Genomic DNA, 25,628 nt, shown 5'->3' on the forward strand with positions numbered 1-25,628 from the left:
CACGTGAAAATCTACATGGTTTTTCAGAAATACAGTTTTAACAGTTTCGAATCGCGTTTCATATGCTAATTTAAGCAAAAACTCCGTTTCAAAAATAAATAAAATATTTTCGGTAGGGGCCGCATAGTGTGACTTGACTAGCAGCAATCGAGTTCCATCGTGGTGTGTATGTAGTAATCGTCACAGGAGTAGTCGGAAACATCGGGTATCCCCCACCCGAGGTTTCTTCAGTAACCTGACCCAGAAGAATCTGTACCTAGCGGAGGTTTCTTCCAGCTTAAATGTTCTCACATTTCACGTGATATACCATCATATTGTGCGTATACCACGGGAGTATACTCACGAATATCACAATATTGGATGGGGGACCATCCTCACAGAAATGATCACAGACATTCTCGCATCTGTTTCCAGTCCTAGGCCATCTGGACGATCAAGAAGTCTAGCCAGCTCTGCGACGCCTCCTACAGCACACATGCAACGCGATGGGACTAAATTGCGTATTCAAGCCGGCTTAGGAATGGAATGTGCAATTACAGGTGCTTTGCGCGCAGATCTCGCCACCAGCCTTACCTTTAATTGCACATTCCATTCGCCTCTTGTACTAGACAATTGTGGGATTTCCCACAACTGCTTAGTCACCAGCTTTCCCTACCTTGCCTTAAGATGAGTTATCAACCCTTTTATACAGTGAATTTTGATGGTAAAACACCATTGGCGACCAGATGAGTGATTGGTGGATTTAACTATTTTTTTACGTAACCTCAGATCACAAACTTGAAAACGAAAAAGTGAACTATATTCGGAAACTTTCATTCTTCTTATCTGTCAACATTCAAAGATGATACGCTAATTAATAGATTTATAAAAAGAGTTATGCTATTCACCTATTTGCCTCCTAACCTACGTCTACGCAGGAATCAGCCTCCTCGGCTGATTGGCAGGCAGATGATGAGTGGTACAGTAGGTGTGGTTAACATTTCTAAAACGTAACTTTTGATCAACAATTCATAAGCGAAGAAGTGAAGCAGAGAACTAAATAATTTAACTTTGATTCTCTTTATATGTCAACATCAAAAAACAGTATTCTATAAAGAGTTGTGCCATTGTCCTATTGGGGACTAGGTAAGGCGAGGTGAGCGATTGCTTCGGAGTATACGCCCTGCGGCCAATATTGGAACTAAAATAAACGGTGGTGGACAACGATGCGAGAATTCAACAACATCCTCCTGCGGTGGATCATAACTGGTCATCTTTCAAGAGTTCCAGTAGCGGCAGCAATCTTGGCCGTGACATTCACTGGACAGTGGCTAACAGCCGAAATCGCAGAGATACTCCAGTAAAAATGGATGGAGGTGGCAGCAGCCACCAAACCTGGAATGACGAAGAAGAGGTCACTCTCTACTGTTCCAATTTCCTGGTCAATTCGACCGTGGCGCTCGAATGTGGACAATATCTAGTCGGCAATTTCATTATGAAGGCTATCCAGATCTGCGTTGAAGGTATTTAAACTAGACCTTACGTTTATAGATGTTAATCCGATTACGTTCATATACAGATGTCAGCCGCAATGAGGACCCCGCCTGGGCTCAAGAGTCCTTGGGTCTCCTGGAAGATCAGTGTGAAGTAGAAGCCACATATCGAAGAGCTTCTGATTGGCCACGAAATATTCTCGGGCGCCCTGTTATTCCGCCAATCATAATCGAAGCTCTTAATTGCCCCAATCGCTGTTCCCACCAGGGCGTCTGTTTACCTTACGGATGCGTTTGTCAGCCTGGATTTTACAGAAGTGATTGCAGTCTAATGGATGGTACCTTCCCACTTTTCGTTCCTTGCAAGTTTTTTTTTCCTAATTGCTAATTGTTTTGTTTCATTAAAATAGATACTCCTCCACGGATCGAGAAAGTTGGCGATGGGGATGGATTGTGTGATCTTCGCGCAAGCGACTGCCGGAAAATCAAAATCGTTGGTTGTGGATTCATTGATTCATCCCGTTTGAATTGCCAGATACATCCAGGCCGCTATGACGGGTCCAGTTGGCAACGTGGCAGCTATAACAACCGCAGCATTCCATCATCGGCTCAGTTTATTGGTCAAAAACGAATTATTTGCCACTTGCTGGTGACGGGCTCAAATCGTCGCCACGTGCTGGACGATGTCAGCGAAGAGTTGCACTTGGAAATCCGCGTCACCAACGACGGCATCCGTTATAGTGTACCAACAAGTCGACTTACTATCTACCACTCTGGATGTCGATCGTGCCCAGCCAAAAAAGACAGCTGGCCATTATGTGGTGATCGGGAAGACGTATGTTATCTGGACAACTCTTGCTACCCAGACGGGGAGGTCAATCCGCATAATCCGTGCCAGAGCTGTAGTTTGGATCATCCCCAATCCTGGAGCATTAATCCCAACAACTTACCCCCTGTCGTCTCTAATCGGCTGAAAACGACAGCCTACGATGGCCACGTGTTAGAGTACTTCATCCATGCTGTAGATCAAGATCCGCTGCATTTTGGATTGGTCGATCCGCTTTCCGACGCCCAAGTGACGCCGGAAGGAATTTTCCGCTGGAAGGCCGTCTCAAATGCGCTGTCTCCATTCAATCACGAGACTTTTGCACTCACCGTTTCCGACCAATGTAATCATCCTGTTCATTTCCATCTACACGTCGATGTACTACCCTGTCCGTGCCTAAACGGAGGTACGTGCCGTAATCCGCCAGACGATTTCATCACGTCCAATCAGATCGATCCGACGTACCGCTGCCATTGCAGAGAGGGGTTCACAGACCCAGATTGTGGCATTCGGATCGATTTCTGCGACCCTAACCCCTGCCGTGATGGATTATGCTTGAACGAAGTCGATGGCTATGTCTGCGACTGTTTCCCAGGCTTTAAAGGCATCCATTGCGATCAAAAGGATGAATCCTTAATCGAGAATGCTCTCTCTCCAATCATGATAACTAAGCACAACGATACTTTTTCCAAACAAGGTGAATTAAATTCTATGAAAAATCCGCATTTCAATGTTAAACTATCTTTTCGCGACATTTTTTCAGACGGTTGTACGGTTCCTTGTCAAAATGGAGGGACTTGTATGAGGCGGAATCGTTGCCAATGTCCCGAAGGTTTTGTAGGTAGACAATGCCAGTGGACTGCGCCAACGTGTCATCCAAGCTGCCTTAATGGCGGACACTGCAGCCGCCGGAAAGTTTGCGCATGCAAAAAAGGCTGGACTGGTTCTCGTTGTGAAACTGGTAATGTTAATATCTTGGGAAAAGTCTAACTTTTTATCATTTTAATGGCATTATTCTTTCTTGAAGCGATTTGTGGGCAGCCTTGTTTGAATGGAGGTGTTTGCTCAGCTCCTGGCAAATGCACATGTCCAGATGAATATCATGGATCCAGATGTCAAAAAGGTGATTATAGTCTTTGCTTTATGGAGGAAACGCCGATTTAATTTAAAATATTTCATGTAGCTATATGCAAACCAAAATGTCGAAGAGGTGGTAAATGCATTGGACCGGGAATATGTCTCTGTCGGGCAGGTTTCGGTGGATCAAACTGCGAACTGCGTCTGTCATCAGCTGGGAAAAGAAATTGGAAGAAAGCAAACTCTGTCGGTAAAGCCAAGACCATTTTCCTGGAAACTTGAAAGAATGAAAAACATAATTATTGTATCTTAACAATTCACTCGATCTTACTTCGTAATCGGCTCGTAAATTTTCTTCTTTGAACCCAACCAATACCGAGTCGTTAACGTATTTAACTTGCCGTCACGTCAATTTTACACAATGGTTATTGTGTGTGTAGCTGGGACTTGGCCGAATGTTGTAGCCCACTTTGCTCACTGCCATCTGTACAGTAATTTTTTTTATCTTTTTTTGTATTATTTTTTTTTTTTGCATTACGAAATGGAGGATCAAACATTGTCGCGACTTACATCACAATACAATAACTATTTTATTTCTAGATTTAGCCTTCGCAGTACGAATAATAAGAATAGTTTGATTTTACTTGAGAGCCCTCAATTGCCGTTTTTATTTTTCTGGGTGCCTGTTCATCGCTGAAAATGTTTCATTCCTAGTCGATTGCAGACGAATGGGGTCGCAAGGAAAGAGTCGTGGGGATGACACATGGCTTCACTTTCGTGTTATTTTCATAAAACTTAGGTTTGAAAAATATGAATAATATAATAATATGGTACGTATTTTTTATTTATATTTTTTTTTTTGCATGGTGGATTGATTTGATAGATCTTTCTTCTTTTTCCTTGTTAAGCTTGATCTAATGTCAGACTGTGTGAGGCTGAAAGGCAGTCTTACAAAAATGGATTTGAGATTATCAATGAGAAAAATGTGTTATTATGCTATGTAGCATGAATAGGGACTTGGTTACTTTACACAAAACTGGAAGGGCCATTGCATTACTTCCTCATCCATCTTGGCAATTGGTTTGGTAAAGCGGTAATTTTAATAAAATATGATATGCCAATAATCATTTATTTCATTCACAACTTTTTGTTTTTGCACAACAATGAAGATCAATGCCAGGGAATTTTAGCAATTAACCTGCATTTTCAAGATGTCTTGAATTCCTCCCACATAATTGGTTAAACGAGTGAAAATGGCCACTTTCTCACTCTGAAGTTTTCCGTCACTGGTTTTCAGAAGGAAGATAGTGATTCCAATCTGAGTGTTGTTGCTTATTATTGGACCACCCTCATCCCCCTGAAATGAATCAAACAGCACACAGGTTAGATAGTTCATAAATCAACTTATAAAAAATATAAATACCCATTTATTCAGGTTTCCTGTAATATTTTTTGTTCATAGATAACATTCTGAAGGAAAGTACAATTAAACCTTACCTTTCAAACACTCCAGCCTTCAGTTCTTTCAGCACAGAGGTGATATACGAGACGCGGCACCCAATTTCAATCGAAAGTCGTTATGCAATTTCCGAAACTTCTCCTTCAAATAAGCCATCTGTATCGCAACCATATTCCATATCCTCTCTTCCCTGTTGCGTGGCCAAATGCGTAATATTTTAGGGTAAGTAAATATAGTAGACTAGAGAATATTGTAGCAGTATTGACCAATCACATAGCAAAATGGTAATTATTGTTTATATTGATCAGAATTAATCTGGTCTAGCATCAGACCCGTAATTGGGAAAATAGATTTTTTTTCCTCAGCTGAAAATACATTGAACCAGGAAGTGTAGAAGCCATAGCTGATCCACAGCTAAACAAACACTGTAGCCAGTATACTCATGCCATTGTACCCTTGCCAGTGCTGAATAGCAGGGTAATTTCGAACAAGCTTTCACGTTTTCCAGCTGCACTTTTGTCTGCTGTAATGCTAAAACCGGAAGACCGCCGTTATTATTTTAAACCTTTAACTTCCTTTATTAGTATTATATACAGGTGTTTGTGCTTTGATTCAACCTGATTATGTGAAAGAGTTGCTTTCTTTGAAAATGACAAAAAGTTTTATTGAGTACTTATATACGGTATATCTCTTTTTCATTTTCCAGGAACCATTTATCTTTCGACAATTTCTTCAATGTGCCGTACTACCTTGCAAGCTTGATCTGCAGACTGCAGTCTCATCTCCTTGATTCAGGTTAGTAAGAAAATTCATGTAGGAAGGGATGTATTGGATGTAGTCACTTGTATTGGAGTTTGAGACCCAGTTCCAAAATACCAATATGTCGCATCTGGGAATCCTAATCTTGTCCACATTGTTCCTCCGTAATCCTATTAAACCTCTCTCGCAAATCACACTTTTGTTTTATCCAGTTTAACTGATGTCAGCCATCCAACTACTAATAACAAACAATGTAATTAATTTTACTTTTACTTTTAGAGTGAGCCGATTAAATGGCGAAGGAAACAGCTGGCCTGGCTTGGTCTCAATCTCTCACAAATACTCAAAAGGATTAAGAATCCCGCAATAGTTCTGGCAGGCGTTAGCTTTTCGCCATCAAGCCTGTAATCTTACTGGTAGATGGTATGAACATGTTTCTTTTCAAATGAAATAGAAGAAAAACGTTTCATTCTGCATAGTGCTAAAGCAGGTATGCGACTGTCAGGTAGGTAGTTGTTTTCAGTTGTCATGTACACATGGTTGCACCTATATTGTTTACATTTTGATACGCATATTCTAACAGCGGCAACATGCTATACCTACTGCTAGTGTTATCCGTTTTCGTTATTGGATTGCTCTTTTGGCTTTGGCGGTGGGAATGCTCTTCATTCGTAAGACAAATCGACCGAATTCCTGGACCGCCCAAAGTTCCGTTCTTCGGGAACGTGTTTGCGATTCCCCGAGATGGCTCAGGTAAATAAAATGTTTATCGAACCTTTTAAGGGCTAGTCAGATTAAAGGAAAGGCACAGCCCACTATAACGTTCCCCAGTTGGTTTACGATACCTTTAAATCAGTCAAGTCTTTCTCGCACGCCATGGCGGAATAAACAGGTACACAAGATCTTTAATAGAGTCGAAGGAAGGAAAAGAAAAACTGTTGTCAGAGAATGCTTAAGGGTGGACTTCAGGCAGCTTTCTTCCAGACAGAAAAACCAGAACCCTCCGTTTCAAAACAACTAATCTTTTCTAAATTTATCCATGTACTTTCTTTTGTCTTCAGAATTTCTTCATACCTTGCATGTAAAATGGATCAGGAAGTACGGCCGCATCTACCGGACGTGGAAAGGTACAAGTGCTATTGTTTCGATTTCTTCCCCACAACATGTCGAGGTTTAAAACACAGTCCTTAAATTGTACTTTAACGATCACTTCATTTTGTATTTTCAAATTTAGCGCCTTCTCACTAGCCAGAAAAACATTGACAAGAGCAGCTATTATGCTTTTCTTGAGCCTTGGCTGGGAAATGGCTTGCTATTGTCATCAGGTAATGTACTCCCTCTATTGGTTAGCCAATTTCAATTAATAGTACCATGGAATTATTTTAAAGGTGAAAAATGGAAAAAGATAGGCGTTTGGTGACGCCGGCCTTTCACTTTCAGATCCTTGGTGATTTCTTTGATGTCTTTAATCGAAACGCTGTCATCTTAATCGATCAAATCGTCAATCGGCTGGTAGACAACAAGGAAATGGACATTTTCCCATTGATTTCACGCTGCACATTGGATATCATCTCAGGTAACTATCTAATAACTTGATGTAGATAAAATCAAGGGTTTGCTGGAATTAGTGTCTTCAGATACGGCTGTTAAAATACGTTTCCGCTCCTTCCTTACGGTTAGCGTTTGTCAATCCGGAGAGAATGACTCTAATTTAGCAGAGGAAAAAGTAAGCATTATTTTGCGCTTGTAGTAAAATTGAAGTCGCAAACACTGCTTTGTTTTAGTAAATGCATTTGAAAAAGAATTAAGTTCTTTCGTATTATCATAGACAACGAAGTGGAAGACCGCTAACGCCTATATCCCCCTGTAGCGATGCGCGTGACATGCCGCATGGTGGCGCTGAGTCCGCTAAGATAATAATTTTGGGTTTCCCTACTGATCCAATGCTTCACACACCGTAATTTTTAAAGAAATCATGCACGGTATCACTTTGGTATGCACATGTAAATTAAGCACAAAAATTCGGCATATCGTGTGAATTATTTCATATTTTTAGTGGTTGGGTAACCTACGTTCATAAAATGTTTTATTTTTCCCCATTTCCCGAGACAATTTTTATTTTTTTTTCGAATTTTCGAGACAGGGAAAATGGGGAAAAATAAAACATTTTATGAACGTAGGTTACCACATACATGGAAATTCCATTTTACTATTGACGCCCGTCATCGACCGATAAAAGAGACTCACGGTATCATAATGAAACCAGCAAACGGAATGCCCCTTTTAATAACTTTGCGATAATAAAAAGCGTTGCAGTACATCTTGTTTCAACAAATAAAATAAAGCTTTTTTGTTATGTTCGACACTTAAATAAATTTAGTTCTAATAATTATGGTGTATAATGCTTTCGGGACTGGGACTGGCGAACTGCTCAGTGCTCACCGCTTTTTCGAGATTTTGCTGCCTCGTTCCTCGTTTCAAACGAGGAACGACCCATTGGACCCACCCATTGGGCTCGGGGCCGAGCCCTACCGAACCCTAGTCGTTTGTGATATGATGGGCTGAAATTGAATGATTTGGCATCGACGTAAAAAGGACTTATGCTCATATATTCCTATAGGGCAGGCAGGCCATACCGCCATAGACAACAACCACATGAAACGTGACGGTCATTTCGGCAAGGACGTGCGTGTGAATGTTCTCCTAGTTGTCTGTACACCATGTCCGTTATAGTTGAAGATCAAAGTTTTGGTGTGACATGTGTTACTTGGAAATGTGATATGAGTTGCAAAACTGGTTTATTCGAAAAAGTGAACTTAAAGTTGAATAGAATTCCAAGCCACACATCTTACTTAGAAATCTTCTGGTTTAATCACGGAGATCGATGGGGTGCTCATTCGCTTGCTGAACATCCTATTTCATTTTGTCTGAAGGAGTTCCATGAAGGGGAAATGAAAAGTAGTCAACTTCCGTTAAAACAAGTTCCAAAAAGAGATGCTATTCCCTTTTATTACCGCCAACCTCACGCCGTTTGGGTCACTGTCGACGTAGATCACTTCAAAGAAACCTCGAAAGTCTTCCTGAGTAAAGAATGCAACGATTTGGACGACCATGTTGCAGCCATTTGGAAATCGATAAAAGTATCCTTTACACCTACTTCGAGAAAGTTTTCATTCAAGTTTTTTCTTCATTTTAATAATTTCGGCATTAGTGAAGTGAAAGCCGGCAATATTTTAACAGACTACTTTTTTCTTCAACAAACAAACTGTGATGTTCATTTTCGTTTCCCGTTGGGAAAGAAGATCGGTGGTCACATTTCCATTATTGCAGCTACTAGCCCTGTTTTTGCGGCCATGTTCAGGCATAACATGAAAGAATCAAAGACTGGTGAAGTCGTCATCAAAGACATCGAAAGAGACATTTTCTATGAGTTGCTTCACTACATTTACTCGGGTCGGACATCCGTGGCGATGACTGAAGCCATTGCCCAATCATTGATAGCAGCAGCTGAAAAGTACAATATTCCTGATCTGAAAAATGAATGTGCAGGTTTTCTATTGGCACGAGTGACGGATTCCACAGCTCAGATAATCTTTGAGGTAGCCGATCGATATCACATCCAGGAGCTGAAGGAGGAGTGTATTCAAATTCTCATGTCACGCATTGAAATAAAGAATGTCATTCCGTTGATTATCTGGGCGAATAAGAAACATGCACATAAAGTTAAAGGAGCAGGACTTCATTTCATAAAGAAAAATTTCCAAGCCGTTTGTCAATCTAAAGACTACGAAAACATGATGTTCCAGTTTCCTGATCTCTGTTTGGAAGCAACAAGGTGCACGTACCGTTGATGCCTTTCAAAATCACCCTAAGCTTATTTCCTCATCAAGATGCCGAAAAAGTATTAATTTTTCTAATTAAACGATTCCAAACCGTTCTGTATCATTCGGCAATTATTTTTAATGGTTTCTTTCGATTCTTAAATTTAGGTTTTATCGGGGAAGTCGATTGTCTCCAGTTTCCTCCATTTGTATTTCGTTTCTTTTTCTCAAATGTTGTTGCACTGTAATGAAGAAAATAATTTTAAATCACCAAGTTTTCCGTTTTGCTCTTAAGCCTTTAGTTCTTACTTAACAAAGAAAACCAAAAACGTAAATGTCTTTTGGAACCAACCTTAGTAATCCGCCAAAATTGAAAATGGAATTTTGTTGCTTGGCTTAAGACGACAATCATGTTAAGTACGAAGAGTCCAAGAAAAATGTCTCCTATTAATGTTTAGAAAGACGATTTCACTTGGCACGTTGCGTACATCATTTTTTCGGCTGACGGCGCGTATGTTTGTCGCATCGGATTCAACGTTTTGTTAAGGTGGCCAATCAAATTGAGAGAAGTGAATAAAAATGATTTTTAAAACTTAAAATGTTGTTTCTAATGTGAAAATTTATACGGACATTTGATGCAGATCCCATTAGATCTAATGATTTGATTCTGGACTTGTGAAACGGTAGCAAGTACATTGATACGTTCGCCATTTTTATTCTGCGGACAACGAATGCAGACGCTGGTGATTATCCTTCTGAATGGTCTGCCAGTTCAACGTTATTACGAGAATTAACCTCTTGTTTTTTTAGTCTTGCAAAGACTTAAAAAAAAGTCAGGTATGAGATTTTAATTTTTATTATTGGATTTTTTTATTGGAAAACTGTAAGGAGTAGACTTCGACTACCTTATGCCAATCCGCGAATTAATTCACGTGAAAAATCCACATGGTTTTTTAAAATTTTATTTGAACAGTAAATGCAATTCGCATCCGCTAATTTAAACAAAAATTCCGTTTCTCGACTTTTCCGATAACACTTAGAGTACGTTAACATTTTCAGGTAATCGGACTTTATCATTTGGAGTTCATCATCGAAGTTAAACGCAAAAAAAAAAAAGTAAAATCTCATACCCGACATGTTTTTACTGGAAATTGATGAGATGAGATTCACGTTTTTTATTTGATTTTTCTATTATGACCGTATAGCATGGCAAACACGTGAAAATCTACATGGTTTTTCAGAAATACAGTTTTAACAGTTTCGAATCGCGTTTCATATGCTAATTTAAGCAAAAACTCCGTTTCAAAAATAAATAAAATATTTTCGGTAGGGGCCGCATAGTGTGACTTGACTAGCAGCAATCGAGTTCCATCGTGGTGTGTATGTAGTAATCGTCACAGGAGTAGTCGGAAACATCGGGTATCCCCCACCCGAGGTTTCTTCAGTAACCTGACCCAGAAGGAATCTGTACCTAGCGGAGGTTTCTTCCAGCTTAAATGTTCTCACATTTCACGTGATATACCATCATATTGTGCGTATACCACGGGAGTATACTCACGAATATCACAATATTGGATGGGGGACCATCCTCACAGAAATGATCACAGACATTCTCGCATCTGTTTCCAGTCCTAGGCCATCTGGACGATCAAGAAGTCTAGCCAGCTCTGCGACGCCTCCTACAGCACACATGCAACGCGATGGGACTAAATTGCGTATTCAAGCCGGCTTAGGAATGGAATGTGCAATTACAGGTGCTTTGCGCGCAGATCTCGCCACCAGCCTTACCTTTAATTGCACATTCCATTCGCCTCTTGTACTAGACAATTGTGGGATTTCCCACAACTGCTTAGTCACCAGCTTTCCCTACCTTGCCTTAAGATGAGTTATCAACCCTTTTATACAGTGAATTTTGATGGTAAAACACCATTGGCGACCAGATGAGTGATTGGTGGATTTAACTATTTTTTTACGTAACCTCAGATCACAAACTTGAAAACGAAAAAGTGAACTATATTCGGAAACTTTCATTCTTCTTATCTGTCAACATTCAAAGATGATACGCTAATTAATAGATTTATAAAAAGAGTTATGCTATTCACCTATTTGCCTCCTAACCTACGTCTACGCAGGAATCAGCCTCCTCGGCTGATTGGCAGGCAGATGATGAGTGGTACAGTAGGTGTGGTTAACATTTCTAAAACGTAACTTTTGATCAACAATTCATAAGCGAAGAAGTGAAGCAGAGAACTAAATAATTTAACTTTGATTCTCTTTATATGTCAACATCAAAAAACAGTATTCTATAAAGAGTTGTGCCATTGTCCTATTGGGGACTAGGTAAGGCGAGGTGAGCGATTGCTTCGGAGTATACGCCCTGCGGCCAATATTGGAACTAAAATAAACGGTGGTGGACAACGATGCGAGAATTCAACAACATCCTCCTGCGGTGGATCATAACTGGTCATCTTTCAAGAGTTCCAGTAGCGGCAGCAATCTTGGCCGTGACATTCACTGGACAGTGGCTAACAGCCGAAATCGCAGAGATACTCCAGTAAAAATGGATGGAGGTGGCAGCAGCCACCAAACCTGGAATGACGAAGAAGAGGTCACTCTCTACTGTTCCAATTTCCTGGTCAATTCGACCGTGGCGCTCGAATGTGGACAATATCTAGTCGGCAATTTCATTATGAAGGCTATCCAGATCTGCGTTGAAGGTATTTAAACTAGACCTTACGTTTATAGATGTTAATCCGATTACGTTCATATACAGATGTCAGCCGCAATGAGGACCCCGCCTGGGCTCAAGAGTCCTTGGGTCTCCTGGAAGATCAGTGTGAAGTAGAAGCCACATATCGAAGAGCTTCTGATTGGCCACGAAATATTCTCGGGCGCCCTGTTATTCCGCCAATCATAATCGAAGCTCTTAATTGCCCCAATCGCTGTTCCCACCAGGGCGTCTGTTTACCTTACGGATGCGTTTGTCAGCCTGGATTTTACAGAAGTGATTGCAGTCTAATGGATGGTACCTTCCCACTTTTCGTTCCTTGCAAGTTTTTTTTTCCTAATTGCTAATTGTTTTGTTTCATTAAAATAATTACTCCTCCACGGATCGAGAAAGTTGGCGATGGGGATGGATTGTGTGATCTTCGCGCAAGCGACTGCCGGAAAATCAAAATCGTTGGTTGTGGATTCATTGATTCATCCCGTTTGAATTGCCAGATACATCCAGGCCGCTATGACGGGTCCAGTTGGCAACGTGGCAGCTATAACAACCGCAGCATTCCATCATCGGCTCAGTTTATTGGTCAAAAACGAATTATTTGCCACTTGCTGGTGACGGGCTCAAATCGTCGCCACGTGCTGGACGATGTCAGCGAAGAGTTGCACTTGGAAATCCGCGTCACCAACGACGGCATCCGTTATAGTGTACCAACAAGTCGACTTACTATCTACCACTCTGGATGTCGATCGTGCCCAGCCAAAAAAGACAGCTGGCCATTATGTGGTGATCGGGAAGACGTATGTTATCTGGACAACTCTTGCTACCCAGACGGGGAGGTCAATCCGCATAATCCGTGCCAGAGCTGTAGTTTGGATCATCCCCAATCCTGGAGCATTAATCCCAACAACTTACCCCCTGTCGTCTCTAATCGGCTGAAAACGACAGCCTACGATGGCCACGTGTTAGAGTACTTCATCCATGCTGTAGATCAAGATCCGCTGCATTTTGGATTGGTCGATCCGCTTTCCGACGCCCAAGTGACGCCGGAAGGAATTTTCCGCTGGAAGGCCGTCTCAAATGCGCTGTCTCCATTCAATCACGAGACTTTTGCACTCACCGTTTCCGACCAATGTAATCATCCTGTTCATTTCCATCTACACGTCGATGTACTACCCTGTCCGTGCCTAAACGGAGGTACGTGCCGTAATCCGCCAGACGATTTCATCACGTCCAATCAGATCGATCCGACGTACCGCTGCCATTGCAGAGAGGGGTTCACAGGCCCAGATTGTGGCATTCGGATCGATTTCTGCGACCCTAACCCCTGCCGTGATGGATTATGCTTGAACGAAGTCGATGGCTATGTCTGCGACTGTTTCCCAGGCTTTAAAGGCATCCATTGCGATCAAAAGGATGAATCCTTAATCGAGAATGCTCTCTCTCCAATCATGATAACTAAGCACAACGATACTTTTTCCAAACAAGGTGAATTAAATTCTATGAAAAATCCGCATTTCAATGTTAAACTATCTTTTCGCGACATTTTTTCAGACGGTTGTACGGTTCCTTGTCAAAATGGAGGGACTTGTATGAGGCGGAATCGTTGCCAATGTCCCGAAGGTTTTGTAGGTAGACAATGCCAGTGGACTGCGCCAACGTGTCATCCAAGCTGCCTTAATGGCGGACACTGCAGCCGCCGGAAAGTTTGCGCATGCAAAAAAGGCTGGACTGGTTCTCGTTGTGAAACTGGTAATGTTAATATCTTGGGAAAAGTCTAACTTTTTATCATTTTAATGGCATTATTCTTTCTTGAAGCGATTTGTGGGCAGCCTTGTTTGAATGGAGGTGTTTGCTCAGCTCCTGGCAAATGCACATGTCCAGATGAATATCATGGATCCAGATGTCAAAAAGGTGATTATAGTCTTTGCTTTATGGAGGAAACGCCGATTTAATTTAAAATATTTCATGTAGCTATATGCAAACCAAAATGTCGAAGAGGTGGTAAATGCATTGGACCGGGAATATGTCTCTGTCGGGCAGGTTTCGGTGGATCAAACTGCGAACTGCGTCTGTCATCAGCTGGGAAAAGAAATTGGAAGAAAGCAAACTCTGTCGGTAAAGCCAAGACCATTTTCCTGGAAACTTGAAAGAATGAAAAACATAATTATTGTATCTTAACAATTCACTCGATCTTACTTCGTAATCGGCTCGTAAATTTTCTTCTTTGAACCCAACCAATACCGAGTCGTTAACGTATTTAACTTGCCGTCACGTCAATTTTACACAATGGTTATTGTGTGTGTAGCTGGGACTTGGCCGAATGTTGTAGCCCACTTTGCTCACTGCCATCTGTACAGTAATTTTTTTTATCTTTTTTGTATTATTTTTTTTTTTTTGCATTACGAAATGGAGGATCAAACATTGTCGCGACTTACATCACAATACAATAACTATTTTATTTCTAGATTTAGCCTTCGCAGTACGAATAATAAGAATAGTTTGATTTTACTTGAGAGCCCTCAATTGCCGTTTTTATTTTTCTGGGTGCCTGTTCATCGCTGAAAATGTTTCATTCCTAGTCGATTGCAGACGAATGGGGTCGCAAGGAAAGAGTCGTGGGGATGACACATGGCTTCACTTTCGTGTTATTTTCATAAAACTTAGGTTTGAAAAATATGAATAATATAATAATATGGTACGTATTTTTTATTTATATTTTTTTTTTTTGCATGGTGGATTGATTTGATAGATCTTTCTTCTTTTTCCTTGTTAAGCTTGATCTAATGTCAGACTGTGTGAGGCTGAAAGGCAGTCTTACAAAAATGGATTTGAGATTATCAATGAGAAAAATGTGTTATTATGCTATGTAGCATGAATAGGGACTTGGTTACTTTACACAAAACTGGAAGGGCCATTGCATTACTTCCTCATCCATCTTGGCAATTGGTTTGGTAAAGCGGTAATTTTAATAAAATATGATATGCCAATAATCATTTATTTCATTCACAACTTTTTGTTTTTGCACAACAATGAAGATCAATGCCAGGGAATTTTAGCAATTAACCTGCATTTTCAAGATGTCTTGAATTCCTCCCACATAATTGGTTAAACGAGTGAAAATGGCCACTTTCTCACTCTGAAGTTTTCCGTCACTGGTTTTCAGAAGGAAGATAGTGATTCCAATCTGAGTGTTGTTGCTTATTATTGGACCACCCTCATCCCCCTGAAATGAATCAAACAGCACACAGGTTAGATAGTTCATAAATCAACTTATAAAAAATATAAATATCCATTTATTCAGGTTTCCTGTAATATTTTTTGTTCATAGATAACATTCTGAAGGAAAGTACAATTAAACCTTACCTTTCAAACACTCCAGCCTTCAGTTCTTTCAGCACAGAGGTGATATACGAGACGCGGCACCCAATTTCAATCGAAAGTCGTTATGCAATTTCCGAAACTTCTCCTTCAAATAAGCCATCTGTATCGCAACCATATTCCATATCCTCTCTTCCCTGTTGCGTGGCCAAATGCGTAATATTTTAGGGTAAGTAAATATAGTAGACTAGAGAATATTGTAGCAGTATTGACCAATCACATAGCAAAATGGTAATTATTGTTTATATTGATCAGAATTAATCTGGTCTAGCATCAGACCCGTAATTGGGAAAATAGATTTTTTTTCCTCAGCTGAAAATACATTGAACCAGGAAGTGTAGAAGCCATAGCTGATCCACAGCTAAACAAACACTGTAGCCAGTATACTCATGCCATTGTACCCTTGCCAGTGCTGAATAGCAGGGTAATTTCGAACAAGCTTTCACGTTTTCCAGCTGCACTTTTGTCTGCTGTAATGCTAAAACCGGAAGACCGCCGTTATTATTTTAAACCTTTAACTTCCTTTATTAGTATTATATACAGGTGTTTGTGCTTTGATTCAACCTGATTATGTGAAAGAGTTGCTTTCTTTGAAAATGACAAAAAGTCTTATTGAGTACTTATATAATTCCAAAATCCGCCAAAATTGAAAATGGAATTTTGTTGCTTGGCTTAAGACGACAATCATGTTAAGTACGAAGAGTCCAAGAAAAATGTCTCCGATTAATGTTTAGAAAGACGATTTCACTTGGCACGTTGCGTACATCATTTTTTCGGCTGACGGCGCGTATGTTTGTCGCATCGGATTCAACGTTTTGTTAAGGTGGCCAATCAAATTGAGAGAAGTGAATAAAAATGATTTTTAAAACTTAAAATGTTGTTTCTAATGTGAAAATTTATACGGGCATTTGATGCAGATCCCATTAGATCTAATGATTTGATTCTGGACTTGTGAAACGGTAGCAAGTACATTGATACGTTCGCCATTTTTATTCTGCGGACAACGAATGCAGACGCTGGTGATTATCCTTCTGAATGGTCTGCCAGTTCAACGTTATTACGAGAATTAACCTCTTGTTTTTTTAGTCTTGCAAAGACTTAAAAAAAGTCAGGTATGAGATTTTAATTTTTATTATTGGATTTTTTTATTGGAAAACTGTAAGGAGTAGACTTCGACTACCTTATGCCAATCCGCGAATTAATTCACGTGAAAAATCCACATGGTTTTTTAAAATTTTATTTGAACAGTAAATGCAATTCGCATCCGCTAATTTAAACAAAAATTCCGTTTCTCGACTTTTCCGATAACACTTAGAGTACGTTAACATTTTCAGGTAATCGGACTTTATCATTTGGAGTTCATCATCGAAGTTAAACGCAAAAAAAAAAAAGTAAAATCTCATACCCGACATGTTTTTACTGGAAATTGATGAGATGAGATTCACGTTTTTTATTTGATTTTTCTATTATGACCGTATAGCATGGCAAACACGTGAAAATCTACATGGTTTTTCAGAAATACAGTTTTAACAGTTTCGAATCGCGTTTCATATGCTAATTTAAGCAAAAACTCCGTTTCAAAAATAAATAAAATATTTTCGGTAGGGGCCGCATAGTGTGACTTGACTAGCAGCAATCGAGTTCCATCGTGGTGTGTATGTAGTAATCGTCACAGGAGTAGTCGGAAACATCGGGTATCCCCCACCCGAGGTTTCTTCAGTAACCTGACCCAGAAGAATCTGTACCTAGCGGAGGTTTCTTCCAGCTTAAATGTTCTCACATTTCACGTGATATACCATCATATTGTGCGTATACCACGGGAGTATACTCACGAATATCACAATATTGGATGGGGGACCATCCTCACAGAAATGATCACAGACATTCTCGCATCTGTTTCCAGTCCTAGGCCATCTGGACGATCAAGAAGTCTAGCCAGCTCTGCGACGCCTCCTACAGCACACATGCAACGCGATGGGACTAAATTGCGTATTCAAGCCGGCTTAGGAATGGAATGTGCAATTACAGGTGCTTTGCGCGCAGATCTCGCCACCAGCCTTACCTTTAATTGCACATTCCATTCGCCTCTTGTACTAGACAATTGTGGGATTTCCCACAACTGCTTAGTCACCAGCTTTCCCTACCTTGCCTTAAGATGAGTTATCAACCCTTTTATACAGTGAATTTTGATGGTAAAACACCATTGGCGACCAGATGAGTGATTGGTGGATTTAACTATTTTTTTACGTAACCTCAGATCACAAACTTGAAAACGAAAAAGTGAACTATATTCGGAAACTTTCATTCTTCTTATCTGTCAACATTCAAAGATGATACGCTAATTAATAGATTTATAAAAAGAGTTATGCTATTCACCTATTTGCCTCCTAACCTACGTCTACGCAGGAATCAGCCTCCTCGGCTGATTGGCAGGCAGATGATGAGTGGTACAGTAGGTGTGGTTAACATTTCTAAAACGTAACTTTTGATCAACAATTCATAAGCGAAGAAGTGAAGCAGAGAACTAAATAATTTAACTTTGATTCTCTTTATATGTCAACATCAAAAAACAGTATTCTATAAAGAGTTGTGCCATTGTCCTATTGGGGACTAGGTAAGGCGAGGTGAGCGATTGCTTCGGAGTATACGCCCTGCGGCCAATATTGGAACTAAAATAAACGGTGGTGGACAACGATGCGAGAATTCAACAACATCCTCCTGCGGTGGATCATAACTGGTCATCTTTCAAGAGTTCCAGTAGCGGCAGCAATCTTGGCCGTGACATTCACTGGACAGTGGCTAACAGCCGAAATCGCAGAGATACTCCAGTAAAAATGGATGGAGGTGGCAGCAGCCACCAAACCTGGAATGACGAAGAAGAGGTCACTCTCTACTGTTCCAATTTCCTGGTCAATTCGACCGTGGCGCTCGAATGTGGACAATATCTAGTCGGCAATTTCATTATGAAGGCTATCCAGATCTGCGTTGAAGGTATTTAAACTAGACCTTACGTTTATAGATGTTAATCCGATTACGTTCATATACAGATGTCAGCCGCAATGAGGACCCCGCCTGGGCTCAAGAGTCCTTGGGTCTCCTGGAAGATCAGTGTGAAGTAGAAGCCACATATCGAAGAGCTTCTGATTGGCCACGAAATATTCTCGGGCGCCCTGTTATTCCGCCAATCATAATCGAAGCTCTTAATTGCCCCAATCGCTGTTCCCACCAGGGCGTCTGTTTACCTTACGGATGCGTTTGTCAGCCTGGATTTTACAGAAGTGATTGCAGTCTAATGGATGGTACCTTCCCACTTTTCGTTCCTTGCAAGTTTTTTTTTCCTAATTGCTAATTGTTTTGTTTCATTAAAATAATTACTCCTCCACGGATCGAGAAAGTTGGCGATGGGGATGGATTGTGTGATCTTCGCGCAAGCGACTGCCGGAAAATCAAAATCGTTGGTTGTGGATTCATTGATTCATCCCGTTTGAATTGCCAGATACATCCAGGCCGCTATGACGGGTCCAGTTGGCAACGTGGCAGCTATAACAACCGCAGCATTCCATCATCGGCTCAGTTTATTGGTCAAAAACGAATTATTTGCCACTTGCTGGTGACGGGCTCAAATCGTCGCCACGTGCTGGACGATGTCAGCGAAGAGTTGCACTTGGAAATCCGCGTCACCAACGACGGCATCCGTTATAGTGTACCAACAAGTCGACTTACTATCTACCACTCTGGATGTCGATCGTGCCCAGCCAAAAAAGACAGCTGGCCATTATGTGGTGATCGGGAAGACGTATGTTATCTGGACAACTCTTGCTACCCAGACGGGGAGGTCAATCCGCATAATCCGTGCCAGAGCTGTAGTTTGGATCATCCCCAATCCTGGAGCATTAATCCCAACAACTTACCCCCTGTCGTCTCTAATCGGCTGAAAACGACAGCCTACGATGGCCACGTGTTAGAGTACTTCATCCATGCTGTAGATCAAGATCCGCTGCATTTTGGATTGGTCGATCCGCTTTCCGACGCCCAAGTGACGCCGGAAGGAATTTTCCGCTGGAAGGCCGTCTCAAATGCGCTGTCTCCATTCAATCACGAGACTTTTGCACTCACCGTTTCCGACCAATGTAATCATCCTGTTCATTTCCATCTACACGTCGATGTACTACCCTGTCCGTGCCTAAACGGAGGTACGTGCCGTAATCCGCCAGACGATTTCATCACGTCCAATCAGATCGATCCGACGTACCGCTGCCATTGCAGAGAGGGGTTCACAGGCCCAGATTGTGGCATTCGGATCGATTTCTGCGACCCTAACCCCTGCCGTGATGGATTATGCTTGAACGAAGTCGATGGCTATGTCTGCGACTGTTTCCCAGGCTTTAAAGGCATCCATTGCGATCAAAAGGATGAATCCTTAATCGAGAATGCTCTCTCTCCAATCATGATAACTAAGCACAACGATACTTTTTCCAAACAAGGTGAATTAAATTCTATGAAAAATCCGCATTTCAATGTTAAACTATCTTTTCGCGACATTTTTTCAGACGGTTGTACGGTTCCTTGTCAAAATGGAGGGACTTGTATGAGGCGGAATCGTTGCCAATGTCCCGAAGGTTTTGTAGGTAGACAATGCCAGTGGACTGCGCCAACGTGTCATCCAAGCTGCCTTAATGGCGGACACTGCAGCCGCCGGAAAGTTTGCGCATGCAAAAAGGCTGGACTGGTTCTCGTTGTGAAACTGGTAATGTTAATATCTTGGGAAAAGTCTAACTTTTTATCATTTTAATGGCATTATTCTTTCTTGAAGCGATTTGTGGGCAGCCTTGTTTGAATGGAGGTGTTTGCTCAGCTCCTGGCAAATGCACATGTCCAGATGAATATCATGGATCCAGATGTCAAAAAGGTGATTATAGTCTTTGCTTTATGGAGGAAACGCCGATTTAATTTAAAATATTTCATGTAGCTATATGCAAACCAAAATGTCGAAGAGGTGGTAAATGCATTGGACCGGGAATATGTCTCTGTCGGGCAGGTTTCGGTGGATCAAACTGCGAACTGCGTCTGTCATCAGCTGGGAAAAGAAATTGGAAGAAAGCAAACTCTGTCGGTAAAGCCAAGACCATTTTCCTGGAAACTTGAAAGAATGAAAAACATAATTATTGTATCTTAACAATTCACTCGATCTTACTTCGTAATCGGCTCGTAAATTTTCTTCTTTGAACCCAACCAATACCGAGTCGTTAACGTATTTAACTTGCCGTCACGTCAATTTTACACAATGGTTATTGTGTGTGTAGCTGGGACTTGGCCGAATGTTGTAGCCCACTTTGCTCACTGCCATCTGTACAGTAATTTTTTTTATCTTTTTTTGTATTATTTTTTTTTTTTGCATTACGAAATGGAGGATCAAACATTGTCGCGACTTACATCACAATACAATAACTATTTTATTTCTAGATTTAGCCTTCGCAGTACGAATAATAAGAATAGTTTGATTTTACTTGAGAGCCCTCAATTGCCGTTTTTATTTTTCTGGGTGCCTGTTCATCGCTGAAAATGTTTCATTCCTAGTCGATTGCAGACGAATGGGGTCGCAAGGAAAGAGTCGTGGGGATGACACATGGCTTCACTTTCGTGTTATTTTCATAAAACTTAGGTTTGAAAAATATGAATAATATAATAATATGGTACGTATTTTTTATTTATATTTTTTTTTTTGCATGGTGGATTGATTTGATAGATCTTTCTTCTTTTTCCTTGTTAAGCTTGATCTAATGTCAGACTGTGTGAGGCTGAAAGGCAGTCTTACAAAAATGGATTTGAGATTATCAATGAGAAAAATGTGTTATTATGCTATGTAGCATGAATAGGGACTTGGTTACTTTACACAAAACTGGAAGGGCCATTGCATTACTTCCTCATCCATCTTGGCAATTGGTTTGGTAAAGCGGTAATTTTAATAAAATATGATATGCCAATAATCATTTATTTCATTCACAACTTTTTGTTTTTGCACAACAATGAAGATCAATGCCAGGGAATTTTAGCAATTAACCTGCATTTTCAAGATGTCTTGAATTCCTCCCACATAATTGGTTAAACGAGTGAAAATGGCCACTTTCTCACTCTGAAGTTTTCCGTCACTGGTTTTCAGAAGGAAGATAGTGATTCCAATCTGAGTGTTGTTGCTTATTATTGGACCACCCTCATCCCCCTGAAATGAATCAAACAGCACACAGGTTAGATAGTTCATAAATCAACTTATAAAAAATATAAATATCCATTTATTCAGGTTTCCTGTAATATTTTTTGTTCATAGATAACATTCTGAAGGAAAGTACAATTAAACCTTACCTTTCAAACACTCCAGCCTTCAGTTCTTTCAGCACAGAGGTGATATACGAGACGCGGCACCCAATTTCAATCGAAAGTCGTTATGCAATTTCCGAAACTTCTCCTTCAAATAAGCCATCTGTATCGCAACCATATTCCATATCCTCTCTTCCCTGTTGCGTGGCCAAATGCGTAATATTTTAGGGTAAGTAAATATAGTAGACTAGAGAATATTGTAGCAGTATTGACCAATCACATAGCAAAATGGTAATTATTGTTTATATTGATCAGAATTAATCTGGTCTAGCATCAGACCCGTAATTGGGAAAATAGATTTTTTTTCCTCAGCTGAAAATACATTGAACCAGGAAGTGTAGAAGCCATAGCTGATCCACAGCTAAACAAACACTGTAGCCAGTATACTCATGCCATTGTACCCTTGCCAGTGCTGAATAGCAGGGTAATTTCGAACAAGCTTTCACGTTTTCCAGCTGCACTTTTGTCTGCTGTAATGCTAAAACCGGAAGACCGCCGTTATTATTTTAAACCTTTAACTTCCTTTATTAGTATTATATACAGGTGTTTGTGCTTTGATTCAACCTGATTATGTGAAAGAGTTGCTTTCTTTGAAAATGACAAAAAGTTTTATTGAGTACTTATATACGGTATATCTCTTTTTCATTTTCCAGGAACCATTTATCTTTCGACAATTTCTTCAATGTGCCGTACTACCTTGCAAGCTTGATCTGCAGACTGCAGTCTCATCTCCTTGATTCAGGTTAGTAAGAAAATTCATGTAGGAAGGGATGTATTGGATGTAGTCACTTGTATTGGAGTTTGAGACCCAGTTCCAAAATACCAATATGTCGCATCTGGGAATCCTAATCTTGTCCACATTGTTCCTCCGTAATCCTATTAAACCTCTCTCGCAAATCACACTTTTGTTTTATCCAGTTTAACTGATGTCAGCCATCCAACTACTAATAACAAACAATGTAATTAATTTTACTTTAACTTTTAGAGTGAGCCGATTAAATGGCGAAGGAAACAGCTGGCCTGGCTTGGTCTCAATCTCTCACAAATACTCAAAAGGATTAAGAATCCCGCAATAGTTCTGGCAGGCGTTAGCTTTTCGCCATCAAGCCTGTAATCTTACCGGTAGATGGTATGAACATGTTTCTTTTCAAATGAAATAGAAGAAAAACGTTTCATTCTGCATAGTGCTAAAGCAGGTATGCGACTGTCAGGTAGGTAGTTGTTTTCAGTTGTCATGTACACATGGTTGCACCTATATTGTTTACATTTTGATACGCATATTCTAACAGCGGCAACATGCTATACCTACTGCTAGTGTTATCCGTTTTCGTTATTGGATTGCTCTTTTGGCTTTGGCGGTGGGAATGCTCTTCATTCGTAAGACAAATCGACCGAATTCCTGGACCGCCCAAAGTTCCGTTCTTCGGGAACGTGTTTGCGATTCCCCGAGATGGCTCAGGTAAATAAAATGTTTATCGAACCTTTTAAGGGCTAGTCAGATTAAAGGAAAGGCACAGCCCACTATAACGTTCCCCAGTTGGTTTACGATACCTTTAAATCAGTCAAGTCTTTCTCGCACGCCATGGCGGAATAAACAGGTACACAAGATCTTTAATAGAGTCGAAGGAAGGAAAAGAAAAACTGTTGTCAGAGAATGCTTAAGGGTGGACTTCAGGCAGCTTTCTTCCAGACAGAAAAACCAGAACCCTCCGTTTCAAAACAACTAATCTTTTCTAAATTTATCCATGTACTTTCTTTTGTCTTCAGAATTTCTTCATACCTTGCATGTAAAATGGGTCAGGAAGTACGGCCGCATCTACCGGACGTGGAAAGGTACAAGTGCTATTGTTTCGATTTCTTCCCCACAACATGTCGAGGTTTAAAACACAGTCCTTAAATTGTACTTTAACGATCACTTCATTTTGTATTTTCAAATTTAGCGCCTTCTCACTAGCCAGAAAAACATTGACAAGAGCAGCTATTATGCTTTTCTTGAGCCTTGGCTGGGAAATGGCTTGCTATTGTCATCAGGTAATGTACTCCCTCTATTGGTTAGCCAATTTCAATTAATAGTACCATGGAATTATTTTAAAGGTGAAAAATGGAAAAAAGATAGGCGTTTGGTGACGCCGGCCTTTCACTTTCAGATCCTTGGTGATTTCTTTGATGTCTTTAATCGAAACGCTGTCATCTTAATCGATCAAATCGTCAATCGGCTGGTAGACAACAAGGAAATGGACATTTTCCCATTGATTTCACGCTGCACATTGGATATCATCTCAGGTAACTATCTAATAACTTGATGTAGATAAAATCAAGTGTTTGCTGGAATTAGTGTCTTCAGATACGGCTGTTAAAATACGTTTCCGCTCCTTCCTTACGGTTAGCGTTTGTCAATCCGGAGAGAATGACTCTAATTTAGCAGAGGAAAAAGTAAGCATTATTTTGCGCTTGTAGTAAAATTGAAGTCGCAAACACTGCTTTGTTTTAGTAAATGCATTTGAAAAAGAATTAAGTTCTTTCGTATTATCATAGACAACGAAGTGGAAGACCGCTAACGCCTATATCCCCCTGTAGCGATGCGCGTGACATGCCGCATGGTGGCGCTGAGTCCGCTAAGATAATAATTTTGGGTTTCCCTACTGATCCAATGCTTCACACACCGTAATTTTTAAAGAAATCATGCACGGTATCACTTTGGTATGCACATGTAAATTAAGCACAAAAATTCGGCATATCGTGTGAATTATTTCATATTTTTAGTGGTTGGGTAACCTACGTTCATAAAATGTTTTATTTTTCCCCATTTCCCGAGACAATTTTTATTTTTTTTCGAATTTTCGAGACAGGGAAAATGGGGAAAAATAAAACATTTTATGAACGTAGGTTACCACATACATGGAAATTCCATTTTACTATTGACGCCCGTCATCGACCGATAAAAGAGACTCACGGTATCATAATGAAACCAGCAAACGGAATGCCCCTTTTAATAACTTTGCGATAATAAAAAGCGTTGCAGTACATCTTGTTTCAACAAATAAAATAAAGCTTTTTTGTTATGTTCGACACTTAAATAAATTTAGTTCTAATAATTATGGTGTATAATGCTTTCGGGACTGGGACTGGCGAACTGCTCAGTGCTCACCGCTTTTTCGAGATTTTGCTGCCTCGTTCCTCGTTTCAAACGAGGAACGACCCATTGGACCCACCCATTGGGCTCGGGGCCGAGCCCTACCGAACCCTAGTCGTTTGTGATATGATGGGCTGAAATTGAATGATTTGGCATCGACGTAAAAAGGACTTATGCTCATATATTCCTATAGGGCAGGCCAAACCGCCATAGAGAACAACCAGCGCTTCCACTTCTAGGGTAATTACCCTTTTCTAGGGTAATTGAAAATTGGAAATTGTCATCTAGGGTGCTAGGGACTTTCTAGGGATATCGTCTTTATTGGGAATCTAGGGATTTTCTAGGGTTTTTGCGATTATCTATGCAGATACATAGGCCACTATGGCTATCTTGTTTTTTCCCTATAAAAAATGGGGTAACCTTTTGCTGCGAAAATGTTTTCCACCCGACAAGAGCTTCTCTTGCAGGTGTGTTGATGTTCATTCGACGCAGACTCATTTGTAGCCAGATGGCACTCGCAACAGGCGAAAAATCTCCGCCCTGAAATCCTCGTTTTTTCCTATAGGGTTTCTCGCAGGAGGGTAACCCTTTTCTTAGAGGGAA

At 40.5% G+C, this 25,628-nt stretch overlaps 3 protein-coding genes and 1 long non-coding RNA gene across 10 annotated transcripts; all 4 read left to right on the forward strand.

Annotated features, from left to right (window-relative positions):
• The first annotated feature begins 659 nt into the window (after positions 1–659).
• LOC123474692 (von Willebrand factor D and EGF domain-containing protein-like) lies at positions 660–10,675 on the forward strand. 7 transcript variants are annotated; one of them, XM_045177139.1, is made up of 16 exons: positions 660–1,502; positions 1,559–1,810; positions 1,883–2,995; positions 3,062–3,259; positions 3,326–3,421; positions 3,482–4,205; positions 4,284–4,468; positions 4,545–4,757; positions 4,838–5,056; positions 5,541–5,629; positions 5,873–6,098; positions 6,177–6,764; positions 6,828–6,918; positions 6,982–7,169; positions 9,873–9,983; positions 10,056–10,675. In XM_045177139.1, the coding sequence occupies exons 1-6, from the start codon at positions 1,346–1,348 to the stop codon at positions 3,655–3,657; spliced, it is 1,992 nt and encodes a 663-aa protein (XP_045033074.1). In that variant the 5' UTR covers positions 660–1,345; the 3' UTR covers positions 3,658–4,205; positions 4,284–4,468; positions 4,545–4,757; positions 4,838–5,056; positions 5,541–5,629; positions 5,873–6,098; positions 6,177–6,764; positions 6,828–6,918; positions 6,982–7,169; positions 9,873–9,983; positions 10,056–10,675. The 7 variants fall into 7 exon arrangements, with proteins under 7 accessions (XP_045033074.1, XP_045033070.1, XP_045033071.1 ...); XM_045177135.1 differs by lacking the exon at positions 10,056–10,675 and adding an exon at positions 8,214–9,494 and having other exon boundaries at positions 9,583–10,013; XM_045177136.1 differs by lacking the exons at positions 9,873–9,983; positions 10,056–10,675 and adding exons at positions 8,527–9,494; positions 9,583–9,688.
• Positions 10,676–11,287: 612 nt separating this feature from the next.
• LOC123474695 (von Willebrand factor D and EGF domain-containing protein-like) lies at positions 11,288–14,528 on the forward strand. Its single transcript, XM_045177145.1, has 6 exons — positions 11,288–12,131; positions 12,188–12,439; positions 12,536–13,624; positions 13,691–13,888; positions 13,955–14,050; positions 14,111–14,528. Exons 1-6 carry the CDS (start codon positions 11,975–11,977, stop codon positions 14,284–14,286), a joined length of 1,968 nt encoding a protein of 655 aa, XP_045033080.1. The 5' UTR covers positions 11,288–11,974; the 3' UTR covers positions 14,287–14,528.
• Positions 14,529–14,679: 151 nt separating this feature from the next.
• LOC123474696 lies at positions 14,680–16,592 on the forward strand. The gene is made up of 6 exons (XR_006649623.1): positions 14,680–14,834; positions 14,914–15,098; positions 15,175–15,387; positions 15,468–15,686; positions 15,773–16,362; positions 16,435–16,592. It is a non-coding gene; the product is annotated as an uncharacterized LOC123474696 (long non-coding RNA).
• A 1,070-nt stretch (positions 16,593–17,662) lies between these two features.
• Positions 17,663–24,400, forward strand: LOC116935006 (von Willebrand factor D and EGF domain-containing protein). Its single transcript, XM_045177142.1, is given in 16 exon segments — positions 17,663–18,508; positions 18,565–18,816; positions 18,913–20,001; positions 20,068–20,229; positions 20,232–20,264; positions 20,331–20,426; positions 20,487–21,210; positions 21,289–21,473; positions 21,550–21,762; positions 21,843–22,061; positions 22,546–22,634; positions 22,878–23,103; positions 23,182–23,769; positions 23,833–23,923; positions 23,987–24,175; positions 24,237–24,400. Coding segments are annotated over 7 exon segments (1,965 nt in total). The 5' UTR covers positions 17,663–18,351; the 3' UTR covers positions 20,663–21,210; positions 21,289–21,473; positions 21,550–21,762; positions 21,843–22,061; positions 22,546–22,634; positions 22,878–23,103; positions 23,182–23,769; positions 23,833–23,923; positions 23,987–24,175; positions 24,237–24,400.
• The last annotated feature ends 1,228 nt before the right edge of the window (positions 24,401–25,628 follow it).

The sequence above is a fragment of the Daphnia magna genome, linkage group LG7 (genome assembly GCF_020631705.1).
Source record: "Daphnia magna isolate NIES linkage group LG7, ASM2063170v1.1, whole genome shotgun sequence".
NCBI classification, from domain to species: Eukaryota; Metazoa; Arthropoda; class Branchiopoda; order Diplostraca; family Daphniidae; genus Daphnia; species Daphnia magna.

Bases quoted from the DNA above. Each gene is read 5' to 3' on its own strand.
- LOC123474692 (XM_045177139.1), top strand. From the start codon at position 1,346: ATGGATGGAGGTGGCAGCAGCCACCAAACCTGGAATGACGAAGAAGAG. The intron at 1,811-1,882 runs GTACCTTCCCAC...TCATTAAAATAG, and splicing joins TGATTGCAGTCTAATGGATG to ATACTCCTCCACGGATCGAG. The intron at 2,996-3,061 runs GTGAATTAAATT...ACATTTTTTCAG, and splicing joins CGATACTTTTTCCAAACAAG to ACGGTTGTACGGTTCCTTGT.
- LOC123474695 (XM_045177145.1), top strand. From the start codon at position 11,975: ATGGATGGAGGTGGCAGCAGCCACCAAACCTGGAATGACGAAGAAGAG. The intron at 12,132-12,187 runs GTATTTAAACTA...GTTCATATACAG, and splicing joins TATCCAGATCTGCGTTGAAG to ATGTCAGCCGCAATGAGGAC. The intron at 13,625-13,690 runs GTGAATTAAATT...ACATTTTTTCAG, and splicing joins CGATACTTTTTCCAAACAAG to ACGGTTGTACGGTTCCTTGT.